At 54.8% G+C, this 14,852-nt stretch overlaps 1 protein-coding gene across 37 annotated transcripts in view; it reads right to left on the minus strand.

Annotated features, from left to right (window-relative positions):
• The window catches only part of DMBT1 (deleted in malignant brain tumors 1), a 74,080-nt gene that overhangs the window by 39,841 nt on the left and 19,387 nt on the right, over nt 1–14,852 (minus strand). For 25 of the 37 annotated variants that reach the window (XM_073240208.1, XM_073240217.1, XM_073240226.1 and 22 more), the window contains 12 exons: nt 14,158–14,481; nt 13,316–13,345; nt 12,710–12,739; nt 12,235–12,264; nt 9,301–9,624; nt 8,450–8,479; nt 7,843–7,872; nt 7,370–7,399; nt 4,443–4,766; nt 3,600–3,629; nt 2,994–3,023; nt 2,541–2,570 (listed from right to left, as the gene is read on the minus strand). In XM_073240208.1, the coding sequence (XP_073096309.1) occupies nt 2,541–2,570; nt 2,994–3,023; nt 3,600–3,629; nt 4,443–4,766; nt 7,370–7,399; nt 7,843–7,872; nt 8,450–8,479; nt 9,301–9,624; nt 12,235–12,264; nt 12,710–12,739; nt 13,316–13,345; nt 14,158–14,481 (1,242 nt within the window). The remainder of the gene's footprint in view (nt 1–2,540; nt 2,571–2,993; nt 3,024–3,599; nt 3,630–4,442; nt 4,767–7,369; nt 7,400–7,842; nt 7,873–8,449; nt 8,480–9,300; nt 9,625–12,234; nt 12,265–12,709; nt 12,740–13,315; nt 13,346–14,157; nt 14,482–14,852) is intronic. The other 12 variants (XM_073240234.1, XM_073240235.1, XM_073240238.1 and 9 more) reach the window with 4 other exon arrangements.

A 14,852-nucleotide genomic window follows, 5' to 3' on the forward strand; every position in this document is an offset into this window, starting at 1 on the left:
TCTTCAACAGACGGTGCTGGCAAAACTGGACAGCTACATGAAAGAGAATGAAACTGGATCACTGTCTAACCCGATACACAAAACTAAATTCAAAATGGATCAAAGACCTGAATGTAAGTCATGAAACCATAAAACTCTTAAAAAAAACATAGGCAAAAATCTCTTGGACATAAACATGACGTCTTCATGAACATATATCCCCAGGCAAGGAAAACAAAATCAAAATTGAACAAGTGGGACTATATCAAGCTGAAAAGCTTCTGAACAGCAAAGGACACCATTAATAGAACAAAAAGGAACCCTACAGTATGGGAGAATATATTCGTAAATGACAGATCTGATAAAGGCTTGACTTCCAAAATATATAAAGAGCTCACGCACCTCAACAAACAAAATGCAAATAATCCAATTAAAAAATGGGCAGAGGAGCTGAACAGAGAGTTCTCCGAAGAAGAAATTCAGATGGCCAACAGACACATGAAAATATGCTCCACCTCACTAGTTATCAGAGAAATGCAAATTAAAACCACAATGAGATATCACTCACACCAGTAAGGATCGCCACCATCCAAAAGACAAACAACAACAAATGTTGGCGAGGTTGTGGAGAAAGGGGAACCCTCCTACACTGCTGGTGGGAATGTAAATTAGTTCAACCATTGTGGAAAGCAATATGGTGGTTACTCAAAATGCTCAAAATAGACTTACCGTTTGACCCAGGAATTCCACTTCTAGGAATTTACCCTAAGGATGCAGCCCTCCAGTTTGAAAAGGACAGATGCACCCCTATGTTTATCGCAGCACTATTTACAATAGCCAAGAAATGGAAGCAACATAAGTGCCCATCAGTAGATGAATGGATAAAGAAGATGTGGTACATATACACAATGGAATATTATTCAGCCATAAGAAAAAAACAAATCACACCATTTGCAACAACATGGATGGAGCTAGAGCGCATTATGCTCAGTGAAGTAAGCCAAGTGGAGAAAGAGAAATACCAAATGATTTCACTCATCTGTGGAGTATAAGAACAAAGCAAAAACTGAAGGAACAAAACAGCAGCAGAATCACAGAACCCAAGAATGGACTAACAGTTAACAAAGGGAAAGAGACTGGGGAAAATGGGAGGATGGGGAGGGATAAGGGTGGGGAAGAAGAAAGGAGGTATTATGATTGGCATGTACAATGTGGGGTTTGGGGGAAAGGGGAGGGCTTTGCAACACGGAGAGGACAGGTGGTGATTCTGTAGCATCTTGCTGTGCTGATGGACAGTGACTGTACTGGGGTTTGACGGGGGGGACTTGGGGTGGGAGAGAGCCTAATAAACATAATGTTCTTCATGTAATTGTAGATTAATGATAACAAAAAAAAACCCATGGATTCAAATTTTTTAAAAAAGTGCTGGAGCCACATGGTGGTGAGGGTGTAGCACTCAGGGAGGTACTGAAAGCCTACGGAGGCCAGACACATTAACGTGATGACTCGGATGGTAGCAGAGGGCACAAAGAGTGGCAGGCAGAAGAGCAGTGATATTTGCCATTTACTCCGGTTCCAAATCCCAGGCCAGGAGCCTGGGCTTTGTGCAGGATCCTGGCAGGTGAGTTGAGACACCACCTCTACCCCCGGAGAACAAGGGTCCAGGCTTCAAGTGCACATTGAGGACCTCTGAGTTCCTCTGAGAAAATAGCACTGTCAGCTCAGAACCAGGCACTGGGCCCGAGGTCAGCACAAGGGCAGGGTGCAGGTGTGGGTGGGCACCCCAGGGAGAGGCAAGGCTCTCTCCGAAGACGGGGGAAGTGACACGCAGCACCCGCACAGAGTACCGCAGGAGGACCACGCCCTCCTGGGCAGCCGGTTCTAAACCTCGGGCCTCCTGCTCTGATTGGTAGCATTACAGGGCACCCCTTCCTGTTTAAGAGAACCAGCAACCAAAGTGCTTCCCCGAGGTTCAAATACATCCTCCTGCCACTTACTCTCCCTCCATCCCTGGGGAATATGAAGGCTGACATATGGGCCATGGCTGGCATATCAGGTCACACATAGACAGACATCAGGAGAAGGTACCTGTGCTAAGCAGGCTGTGCAGAGATTGTCCAGGAAAGGTAAGCATATGAACATGGGACACAGAGTCTCTGTCCTGGTGGGATGGAGACTCGGGGCTGGCAACTGCACCCATGTGCAGAGAGCACGCATGCTGTGAAGGTGATCCACGGGGCAACGTGGATGTAAGAAGTGTAAAGGGGGATATAGAGTCACAGCTCTTCTGGATCCTGCTGCACCTGAAGCTGGTTTACCCCGAAATATCTGAATAGATGAGCCGTTGAGCTCCCTTGCAGTGTCTGAGCCTTTGAGGAGGCTTCCGGTCATTTGCAAGGAACGCACAGGGACAAATATATCCCACTGCTGGCAGGTGAAGGGAGTCCCGCTCATCGGATGGGCTGGGGAGGTGAAAGGATCAGCCCAGGAGGCAGGAGGGTCACCCAGGCCTGGTCACTGCAAAGCTGAGCGCTGATGCCTCAGGGTGCCCCTCCACTTACCAGTGACAGGAGTCCTCGTGGTCCACCAGTCTGGAGAGAGACAACAAGGAGCATTAGAAGGAGGGGGTAGAACCGAGGCTGGGGCTGGGCTCAGTGAGGACCAAGAAGCTCCCCTGACTGAGGGTGGGGTTAGGGGTGGGGACGCAGTCTGTCCCAGAGCTTTCACGAGCCAGGTGCCCCTGGGGCGAGGCTCAACCAAAATGCCCTAAACATGTAAGCAATTGAGTTCTCTTCCAGCATAAGATAGTTTGAGTGGGTCTCTGTTAGATGCAAAAAATGTCCTAACCAAAATGTCCCATAACCTCCAAGTAATGGGATAACTGGAATTCTGGGAGGTAACGGGGACCCCGTCCTTTGGATGAGCTGGGAGCACAGAGGCTTAACCCAGGAGTCAGAATTTCCCCTGGGGCTGGTCACTGCCATGTGCACAGCTGATGCTTCGGAGATGCTTACCGTAAACAGGGGTCGTTGTGCGCCACCAGTCTGCAGAGACCAAAGGGAGGATTATTAGGAGGGGACAGACAGGACTGGGCCATGAACCTGTAGCTGGTGCCAGGCACTGAGGGGTGAGAAGCTCCACGGCCAGAGGAGGGGGAGCCTTTCCTGAGGCCCAGGTGTGCCCTGGCAGGTCCACCAAGGGGCAGCAAGGTGGAGCCAGCAGCACGAGTAAGGCCAGTGCCCTCCGGACGCAGTGCCCTTTGGCGTAAGCATGCCTATGGCCCTGAGCGGGGTGTGCCGGGAAAGGTCTCTGGTTTCCCATTACACGAAGCCCAGAGGATGCTTTCAAGCACAAAAGAACCAGGATCGAGCTCCCCCTGTCACTGTCACCAGCACTGCTGGGAGAGGATGCTAGAGCCACGATGCTCCTATTCACAGCACCAGACAGGAAGAGGGTTGTGGGTGGGCTCAACAGAAACTGACTCGTGCATTACAGTGATCAGCGGAGGTGCTGGCGGGCAGAAAACCTCCACAGGCCCCTCCTGGCCCTACTGGCTGGGAGCCTTTGAGGGCAACAGAGAGAGGAGAGATACCCAGGGTTCAGGAGGCGGGAGGACTCACCTGGAGTGGTGGTGGACTGCGAATGGGAGGCTGTGGAGAGAGAAGATCAGGTCAGACACACTGCACAGAAGGCGGCTCTGGTGGAAGCACAGCTGGGGGGCTCGGCACAGGTCAGACCCTCAGTCCATGCTCGTCCCCTGCCAGGGAGGGTGAGGCAGTGACCATCCTCAGCCCTGGAAGTTGCTCCCAGTGAGAGGTGTGGGCAAACCCCTTCCACTCCTGCCATCGTCAAGGGGGGCAGCTCTGTGTAGACATGTCATGACCCACTTTTCCCATAGACCACTGGCCCACCTGTCAGCATGTCCCTGTCCACAGAGGCAACCTGACTGAGGCATCCTGTTTCAGGTGCAAATCCCACGTTTGATCGTTCAGGCCTGACCAGAGGCAATTGCAAAGTTTGCCTGGCATGTGCCCTGGGGGCTTGTGGCCCTGACACAGCAGGCCTGGTATCCAGGCCGCAAATCCTGCTTCTGTGCAGGGACTTATACCTGGTCTCAGGAACCTACCTTGGCCTAGACATCAGCATGAACACTGAGGTGTGCAAGCCTAGGACACATGAGTCCATGCACACACACTCCCTTTCTGCACTTACTTCCCTCTGAGTGCAACATGACTGTAGTGACTACAGGCAGATGGTAAATTCTAGGGGCACGCATTTTTCCAAATCACCACCACCCCACCTGCCAACCAGAAGAAAAGCAAGGATTACTGTCGGCAGTAAGTGTTTCCCATCAGGGAAACAGGAAATGTAGAAGCAGCTGTGAGTCAGGGACTCCTGATGGAGGGGGGACCCTGTCCTTGGAACCTAGTCCCACGATAGGGACCCCAAAGAGCTAGGCCCACCTGAGCAGATGACCCCCGCGTCCTCCGAGTGGCCGCAGTTGTGCGAGTTCCAGCCGTTGTGGGGGCAGCTCCACAGGTAGGACTCGTGTCCTGAGCACCGCAAGTCGTCCAGGACGATCGGGCCTGAGCCCTGCCCGAACCGGGCACTGCCGGGGGCCGCCGTGGCCCAGCCGCAGCCTAGCTGCCTGCACACCACGTTGGCGTCATTGGTGTCCCAGCTGTCGTCACACACGGTGCCCCAGGAGCCTCGGTACAGGACCTCCACCCGGCCCTGACAGCGGTCACCGCCGTTCACCAGCCTCAAGGCCAAACCTGATTCGGAACCTACAGGGGGACATGGAAAGTTATACTCTCCTGGGTCTCCTGAAGGAACAGGCCTTGGGGTCTGTGTGGGATTCAGATAATCTATAGTCCCTGGCTTCTGGGTTTCGGGTGATGTTAGCCTGCAATGATGCTCGACAGAAGCCTCTTCATCATTCTTGACTCTCAAGGGGCAAACGAGGAGAAGCCGTGGCCGTGGGCTAAGCTCTGTGGCTCTCCAGTTCTTTTCCCAATGCTGTGCAATTCAAATGCTAAGCCCGGCCTCGGGACTAAGGGGCTAACACCATCAGCCTGCATCTGCCGTGACCACAGAGATCTACCTGAGCCCCCTCAGTAGCTCATCACAAGGGCAGTCTGTACCCCACCAAGGACTGGCCTCAGCCGGGGGCATAAGGGCTACAGCCTCAGTGGACTTACTCTGGATCCAGGGCCCCACACCATGGGCCTGACCCGAGTTCTGAATGCTCCTGTCCACTCAGTACCGACTCCTGTTGCTTTCAAGCTCAGTGCTTACCCTGAGTTGAACACATCATGGACCACTGTACATGGTGACAGTGGGCATGTGTGACTGTACCGTCATCTAGGTGTGCATACTTAGAGGTACCCATGGCCTGTGAGTAGTAATAAAATAAAACAGTAGAATTTGAACTACCTGCAGAAACGTCACTTGCCAGGCACACGACTTAACCAGACATCATGAACCCTCAGTGTTGCCCTGATCATGGTTCCTTAGCCAGCCAGCTGGCCTAGGGCACTAAAAGTGACCTGGGCCCATGGCGTTCAGGCGGCTACAAAAGGAAGATGGTCCACTCATAACAGCATATATACATGCCCACCTGACTCGTGAAGAGAGGCCTGACATCATCACTCTACAGGGAAATGCCCGTCAAAACACAGGGGATGACCCCTCACAACTTCCTGGGTGGTCAGCATGGAAAAGACAAATGATAATGAGGGATGGCGAGGATGTCGAAAACCAGAGACGCAAGTGACGCTGGTGGTCACACAAAATAGTCCAACTGCTGTGGAAAGAAGCTCAGCGCTCCCACAGTCAGCCATAGGACAGTCCCATGAGCCCGCAAGAATGCTCCAGAGTGTATGACCACAATAGCCCGACACAGGCGCTCAAACGGCACCTGAGTGTACATACTAGTGCTGACCCTAATAGCGATATGGCAGGAAAAACCCAAATGTCTATGAATGGATGGAGAAAATGTGGTCTAACCCTACGGCAGAGGAGTATTCAGCCATACAAAGGAAGGAAGACTTCAAACATGCTATGTCATACATGAAGCGTGAACAATATACCAAGAGAACCCAGACACAAAAGGCAACCTACTACCTGATTCTGTCCGTGAGAAAATCATGAACAGGCAAATCCATAGGGGCCCTAGTGGGTGAGTAATTACCAGAGCAGAAAGGACCGTGTCTGTCCGGTAAGGAGCTGTGGGGTTTCACAGGGGGACATAAGAAATGCTGGAGCCACATGGTGGTGAGGGTGTAGCACACTGGGAGGTACTGAAAGCCTACGGTGCCAGACATGTTAACGTGGTGACTCGGATGGTAGCAGAGGGCACAGAGAATCGCAGGCAGAGGAGCAGTGATATTTGCCAATTGGTCCCATTCCGACTCCCAGGCCCAGGACCCTGGTGTTTGTGCAGGGACGTGGCAGGTGAGTTGAGACACCACCTGTACCCCAGGAAGACAAGGGACCAGGCTTCAGGTGCACATCAAGGACCTCCGAGTTCCCTGAGGAAATAGCACTGTCAGCTCAGAACCAGGCACTGGGCCTGAGGTCAGCACAAGGGCAGAGCTCAGGTGTGGGCACCACCCCAGGGAAAGGCAAGGCTCTGTCCGAGGACTGGGGAAATGACATGCAGCACACGCACACAGTACCACAGGAGGACCACGCTCTACTGGGCAGCTGGTTCTGAAACTCGGGCCTCCTGCCCTGATTGGTGTCATTACAGGACACCCCCTTCCTGTTCAAGAGACCCAGCAACCAGAGCACTTCCCCGAGGTTCAAATACATACTCCTGCCATTTACTTGCCCTCCAACCCTAGGGAATATGAAGGCTGACATATGGGCCTGACTGGCACATCAGGTCACACGTGGATATAAGTCAGGAGAAGGCACCTGTGCCAAGCAGGCAGCACAGAGTCCATCCAGGTCAGCCTGTGAACATGGGACACAGAGTCTCTGTCCTGGTGGGATGGAGACTTGGGGCTGGCAACTGCACCCCTGGACAGAGAGCATGCACGCTGTGGAGGTGATCCATGTGGCAATGTGGATGTAATAAGTGCCCAGGGGGCATACAGTCATGGCCCTTCCGGACCCAGCTGCACTTGAAGCCAATCATTACCCATAAATGCCCGAACAGGTAAGCCATTGAGCTCCCTTGCAGAGTCTGCGCCTTTGAGGAGGTTGCTGGTCATTTGCAAGGAAAACACTGGGACAAATATATACCACTGCTGGCAGGTGAAGGGAGCCCTGCTCATCGGATGGGATGGGGAGGTCAGAGGATCAGCCCAGGAGGCAGGAGGGTCACCCAGGCCTGGTCACTGCAATGCTGAGCGCTGATGCCTCAGGGTGCCCCTCCACTTACCAGTGACAGGAGTTGTCATGGTCCACCAGTCTGGAGAGAGACAACAAGGAACATTAGAAGGAGGAGGTAGAACCGAGATTGGGGCAGAGCCCTGAAGCTGGGGTGTCAGGCACAGTGAGGACCAAGAAGCTCCCCTGACTGAGGGTGGGGTGGGGGGTGGGGACGCAGCCTGTCCCAGAGTTTGTCACAAGCCAGGTACCCTGGGGTGAGGCTCACCCAAAATGTCCTAAACATGTACACAATTGAGGTCTCTTCCAGCTTAAGACAGTTTGAGTGGGTCTTTGTTAGGTGCAAAAAATGTCCTAACCGAAATATCCCATAACCTGCAAGTAATGGGATAACTGGAATTCTGGAAGGTAATGGGGACCCTCACATTGGATGAGCTGGGAGCCCAGAGGCTTAACCCAGGAGTCAGAATTTCCCCCGAGGCTGGTCACTGCCATGTGCACAGCTGATGCTTCGGAGATGCTTACCGTAATAAGGGGTCATTGTGCGCCACCACTCTGCAGAGACCAAAGGGAGGATTATTAGGAGGGGACAGACAGGACTGGGTCATGAACCCATAGCTGGTGCCAGGCACTGAGGGGTGAGAAGCACCACGGCCAGAGTAGGGGGAGCCTTTCCTGAGCCCCAGTTGTGCCCTGGCAGGTCCACAAAGGGGCAACAAGGTGGAGCCAGCTGCACGAGCAAGGCCAGTGCCCTCCGGACGCAGTGCCCTTTGGCATAAGCATGCCTATGGCCCTGAGCGGGGTATGCCGGGAAAGGTCTCTGGTTTCCTATTACACGAAGCCCAGATGATGCTTTCAAGCACAAAAGACCCAAGGATCGAGCTCCCCCAGTCACTGTCACCAGCACTGCTGGGAGAGGATGCTAGAGCCACGATGCTCCTATTCACGGCACCAGACAGGAAGAGGGACGTGGGTGGGCTCAACGGAAACTGACTCGTGCATTACAGTGATGAGCGCAGGTGCTGGCGGGCAGAAAACCTCCACAGGCCCCTCCTGGCCCTGCTGGCTGGGAGCCTTTGAGGGCAACAGAGAGAGGAGAGATACCCAGGGTTCAGGAGGCGGGAGGACTCACCTGGAGTGGTGGTGGACTGCGAATGGGAGGCTGTGGAGAGAGAAGATCAGGTCAGACACACTGCACAGAAGGCGGCACAGCTGGTGGAAGCACAGCTGGGGGGCTCGGCGCAGGTCAGACCCTCAGTCCATGCTCGTCCCCTGCCAGGGAGGGTGAGGCAGTGGCCATCCTCAGCCCTGGAAGGTGCTCCCACTGAGAGGTCTGGGCAGACCCCTTCCACTCCTGCCATCGAAAAGGGGGGCAGCTTTGCGTAGACATGTCATGACCCACTTTTCCCATAGACCAGTGGCCCACCGGTCAGCATGACCCTGTCCACAGAGGTGACTTGGCAGAGGAGTCCTTTTCCAGGTACACATCCCACGTGGCATCGTTCAGGCCTGACCAGAGGCAATTACAAACTTCACCTCACCTTCCCCCTGTGGGCACGTGGCCCTGGCACAGCAGGCCTGGTATCCATGCTGTGAATCCCGATTCTGTGCGGGGAATTAGACCTGGACTCACAACCCTGGCCTTGGAGGCCCTGCCACGAACATGCACTCTCACGTCTGCAGTCGTAATCCAAGTGCGTCTGTGCAAACACCCACTTCCAGCACTTCTTCCCTCCCCCTGCCTGCACCGTCACAGTAGTGAGTACAAGTGCATGGTAACTGCCAGGGGCACCCTTTGGCCTAATTCACCACCGCACCCCCTGGCAACAGAACAAAACCAAGGTCACTGTTGGCAGTGAGCGAAGGAGCCATCAGGGAAACAGGAAATGTAGTAGCAGCTGTGAGTCAGGGGGTTCGAACAGAAGGGGGACCTTATCCTTGGAAACCAGTCCGACGATAGGGACCCCAAAGAGCTGGGCCCACCTGAGCAGATGACCCCCGCGTCCTCCGAGTGGCCGCAGTTGTGCGAGTTCCAGCCGTTGTGGGGGCAGCTCCACAGGTAGGACTCGTGCCCTGAGCACCGCAAGTCGTCCAGGACGATCGGGCCTGAGCCCTGCCCAAACCGGGCACTGCCGGGGGCCGAGGTGGCCCAGCCACAGCCCAGCTGCCTGCACACCACGTTGGCGTCGTTGGTGTCCCAGCTGTCGTCACACACGGTGCCCCAGGAGCCTCGGTACAGCACCTCCACCCGGCCCTGACAGCGGTCACCGCCGTTCACCAGCCTCAAGGCCAAACCTGATTCGGACCCTACAGGGGGACATGGAAAGTTATACTCTCCTGGGTCTCATGAACAACAGGCCCTGGGATCTGTGTGGGATTCAGATCGACGATCCCTGGCTTGTGGGTTTTGGGTTATGTTTTCCATCAATGGTCCTTCACAGAAGGCTCTTCATCATTCTTGACTCTCAAGGGGCAAACGAGGAGAAGCCTTAGCCGTGGGCTGAGCTCTGTGGTTCTCTAGTTCTTTTCCTATTGCCGTGCAATTCAAACGCTAAGCCCAGCCTCCGGACTCAGGGCCTATCGCCATCAGCCTGCATCTGCCGTGACCACATCTACCTAAGCCCCCTCAGCAGCACACCACCAGAGACAGCCTGCACCCCACCAACGACCTGCCTGGACCCTGGGCATAAGGGCTACAGCCTCAGAGGACTTATCCCGGATCCGGGGCCCCACACCAAGGCCCTGACCTGAGTTCTAAAGACTCCTGTCCGCTCAGCACTGAATCCTGTCACTTTCAAGCCAAAAGCTTGCCCTGAGTCAAACACACCACATTCCCCTGTACATGGGACAGTGGGCATGTGTGACTGTACTCTCATCTACCTGTGCAGACTTAGAGACACCCATGGCCTGTGACTGGCAAAAAAAATGAAACGGCAGAGTTGGACGTCCCTGCAGAAATGTCACCTGCCAAGCACACGACTTCACCAGACATCATGACCCCTCAGTGTCGCCCTGATCCTGGCTTGCTAGCTGACCAGATGGCCTAGGGTGCTGACAATGTCCTGGGCCCACTGCCCTCAGGTGACTATAGAAGGAAGATGCTCCACTCCGAACAACATATCTACATGGCCAGCCAGCATGTGAAGAGAGGCCTGACATCATCACTCCATAGGGAAATGCCCGTCACACCACAGTGGGATGCCCCCCACACCTGCCTGGGTGGCCAGCATGGGAAAGACGCACAATAATGAGCGAAGGTGAGGATTTCGAGAACCAGACACGAACATGATGCTTATGGTCACACAAAATGGTCCAGTCGCTGTGGAAAGAGGCTCAGCGCTCCAACACTCAGTCAGCCATAGGATAGCCCCATGACCCTGCAAGAATACTCCAGCGTGTAAGACCACAATAACCGGACACACGCGCGCAAACGGCACCTGAGTGCATGTACTAGTGCTGACCCTAATAGCGATATGGCAGTAAAAACCCAAATGTCCATCAACAGATGAATGGAAGGAGAAAATGTGGTCTAACCCTACAGTGGAGGAGTATTCAGCCATACAAAGGAAGGAAGACTTCAAACATTCTTTGTCATACATGAAGCGTGAACGATGTACCAAGAGAATCCAGACACAAAAGGCAACCTATTTCCTGATGGTTTCCGTGAGAAAATCATGAATAGCTAAATCCACTGGAGCCCTAGCGGATGACTAATTACCAGAGCAGAAAGGACCGTGTCTGTCCGGTAAGGAGCTGTGGGGTTTCACAGGGGGAGATCAAAAATGCTGGAGCCACATGGTGGTGAGGACGTAGCACTCTGGGAGGTACTGAAATCCTATGAGACCAGACATGTTAATGTGGTGACTCAGATGCTAGCAGAGGGCACAGAGAATCACAGGCAGAGGGACAGTCATATTTGCCATTTTCTGCCATTCCAAATCCCAGAACCAGGAGTCCGGTCTTAGTGCAGGGTCCTGGCAGGTGAGTTGAGACACCGCCTGACCCCCAGAAGACAAGGGACCAGGATTCAATGGCACATCAAGGACCTCCGAGTTCTTGAGGAAATTGCACTGTCAGTTCAGAACCAGGCACTGGGGCCGAGGTCAGCATAAGGGCAGAGCTCAGGTGTGGGCACCCCAGGGAGAGGCAAGGCTCTCCCCACGGATGGGGGAAGTGACACGCAGCACCCGCACAGAGTACCGCAGGAGGAACACGCCTTACTGGGCAGCCGGTTCTGAACCTCGGGCCTCCTGCCCTGACTGGTGTCTTTACAGGACACCCCCTTCCTGTTCATGACAACCAGCAACCAGAGCGCTTCCCCGAGGTTCAAATACATCCTCCTGCCACTTACTCTCCCTCCATCCCTGTGGAATATGAAGGCTGACATAGGGGCCCTGACTGGCATATCAGGTCACACGTGGACAGACATCAGGAGAGGGCACCTGTGCCACCAGGATGCCCAGAGTCTATCCAGGACCGGTCAGCCTGTGAACATGGGACATAGAGTTTCTCTCCTGGTGGGATGGAGACTCGGGGTTGGTAACTTCACCCCTGTGCAGAGAGCACGCACGCTGTGGAAGTGATCCACAGGGCAATGTGGATGCAAGATATGTGCAGGGGGACGTACAGCCATGGCTCCTCTGGATCCAGCTGCACCTGAAGCCAGTCATTACCCATAAATGTCCTGAATAGGTGAGCCATTGAGCTCCCTTGCAGAGTCTGAGCCTTTGAGGAGGCTTCCGGTCAGTTGCAAGGAAAACACAGGGACAAATATATCCCATTGTTGGCAGGTAAAGGGAGCCCCACTCATCGGATGAGCTGGGGAGGTCAGACGGTCAGCCCAGGAGGCAGGAGGGTCACCCAGGCGTGGTCACTGCAGTGCTGAGCGCTGATGCCTCAGGGTGCCCCTCCACTTACCAGGGAGAGGAGTCGTCGCGGTCCACCAGTCTGGAGAGAGACAACAAGGAGCATTAGAAGGAGGGGGTCGAACCAAGATTGAGGCAGGGCCCTGAAGCTGGGGTGTCAGGCACAGTGAGGACCAAGAAGCTCCCCTGACTGAGGGTGGGGTTGGGGGTGTGGACGCAGCCTGTCCCAGAGCTTGTCAGAAGCTAGAGGCCCCTGGGGCGAGGCTCACCCAAAATGTCCTAAACATGTATGCAATTGAGGTCTCTTCCAGCTTAAGAAAGTTCGAGGGGGGTCTCTGTTAGGTGCAAAAAATATCCTAACCAAAATGTCCCATAACCTGCAAGTAATGGGATAACTGGAATTCTGGGAGGTAATGGGGACCCTCAGATTGGATGAGCTGGGAGCACAGAGGCTTAACCCAGGAGTCAGAATTTCCCGCGAGGCTGGTAACTGCCATGTGCACAGCTGATGCTTCGGAGATGCTTACCGTAAACAGGGGTCGTTGTGCGCCACCAGTCTGCAGAGACCAAAGGGAGGATTATTAGGAGGGGACAGACAGGACTGGGTCATGAACCTGTAGCTGGTGCCATTTACTGAGGGGTGAGAAGCTCCACGGCCAGAGTAGGGGGAGCCTTTCCTGAGCCCCAGGTGTGCCCTGTGAGGTCCACAAAGGGGCAGCAAGGTGGAGCCAGCAGCACGACCAAGGTCAGTGCCCTCTGGACATAGTGCCCTTTGGCATAAGCATGCCTATGGCCCTGAGTGGGGTGTGCCGGGAAAGGTCTCTGGTCTACCATTACACGTAGCCGAGATTATGCTTTCAAGTAAAAAGTCCCCAGGTTCGAGCTTCCTCTGCCACTGTCACCAGCAGTGCTGGGAGAGGATGCTAGAGCCACGATGCTCCTATTCACGGCACCAGACAGGAAGAGGGACGTGGGTGGGCTCAACGGAAACCGATTCCTGCAATACAGTGATCAGCGCAGGTGCTGGCGGGCAGAAAACCTCCACAGGCCCCTCCTGGCCCTACTGGCTGGGAGCCTTTGAGGGCAACAGAGAGAGGAGAGATACCCAGGGTTCAGGAGGCGGGAGGACTCACCTGGAGTGGTGGTGGACTGCGAATGGGAGGCTGTGGAGAGAGAAGATCAGGTCAGACACACTACACAGAAGGCGGCTCTGGTGGAAGCACAGCTCGGGGGCTCGGCGCAGGTCAGACCCTCAGTCAATGCTCGTCCCCTGCCAGGGAGGGTGAGGCAGTGGCCATCCTCAGCCCTGGAAGGTGCTCCCACTGAGAGGTCTGGGCAGACCCCTTCCACTCCTGCCATCATCAAGGGGGGCAGCTCTGCGTAGACATGTCATGACCCGCTTTTCCCATAGACCAGTGGCCCACCTGTCAGCATGTCCCTGTCCACAGTGGTGACCTGACTGAGGCATCCTGTTTCAGGTGCAAATCCCACGTGATCATTCAGGCCTGACCAGAGGCAATTACAAACTTTGCCTGGCATGTGCCCTGGGGGCTTGTGGCCCTGACACAGCAGGCCTGGTATCCAGGCCGCAAATCCTGCTTCTGTGCAGGGACTTATACCTGGTCTCAGGAACCTACCCTGGCCTAGACATCAGCATGAACACTCAGGTGTGCAAGCCTAGGACACATGAGACCATGCACACACACGCCCTTTCTGCACTTACTTCCCTCTGAGTGCAACATGACTGTAGTGACTACAGGCAGATGGTGAATTATAGGGGCACCTGTTGTCCCATATCACCACCACCCCACATGGTAACCAGAAAAAAACCAAGGTCACTGTCGGTGGTGAGCGAAGGAGATGTCAGGGAAACAGGAAATGTAGTAGCAGCTGTGAGTCAGGGTGTCCCGACAGAGCGGGGACCATGTCCTTGGAAACCAGTCCCACCATAGAGACTCCAAACAGCTAGGCCCACCTGAGCAGATGACCCCCGCGTCCTCCGAGTGGCCGCAGTTGTGCGAGTTCCAGCCGTTGTGGGGGCAGCTCCACAGGTAGGACTCGTGCCCTGAGCACCGCAAGTCGTCCAGGACGATCGGGCCTGAGCCCTGCCCAAACCGGGCACTGCCGGGGGCCGACGTGGCCCAGCCACAGCCCAGCTGCCTGCACACCACGTTGGCATCGTTGGTGTCCCAGCTGTCATCACACACGGTGCCCCAGGAGCCTCGGTACAGCACCTCCACCCGGCCCTGACAGCGGTCACCGCCGTTCACCAGCCTCAAGGCCAAACCTGATTCGGACCCTACAGGGGGACATGGAAAGTTACACTCTCCTAAGTCTCATGAACAACAGGCCCTGGGATCTGTGTGGGATTCAGATCGACGATCCCTGGCTTGTGGGTTTTGGGTTATGTTCGCCATCAATGGTGCTTGACAGAAGCCTCTTCATCATTCTTGACTCTCAAGGGGCAAATGAGGAGAAGCCTTAGCCGTGGGCTGAGCTCTGTGGTTCTCTAGATCTTATCCTAATGCTGTGCAATTCAAACGCTAAGCCCAGCCTCCGGACTCAGGGGCTATCGCCATCAGCCTGCATCTGCCATGACCACATCTACCTAAGCCCCCTCAGCAACACACCACCAGAGACAGCCTGCACCCCACCAACGACCTGCCTGGG

The sequence above is a fragment of the Manis javanica genome, chromosome 7 (assembly GCF_040802235.1).
Source record: "Manis javanica isolate MJ-LG chromosome 7, MJ_LKY, whole genome shotgun sequence".
NCBI lineage: Eukaryota > Metazoa > Chordata > Mammalia > Pholidota > Manidae > Manis > Manis javanica.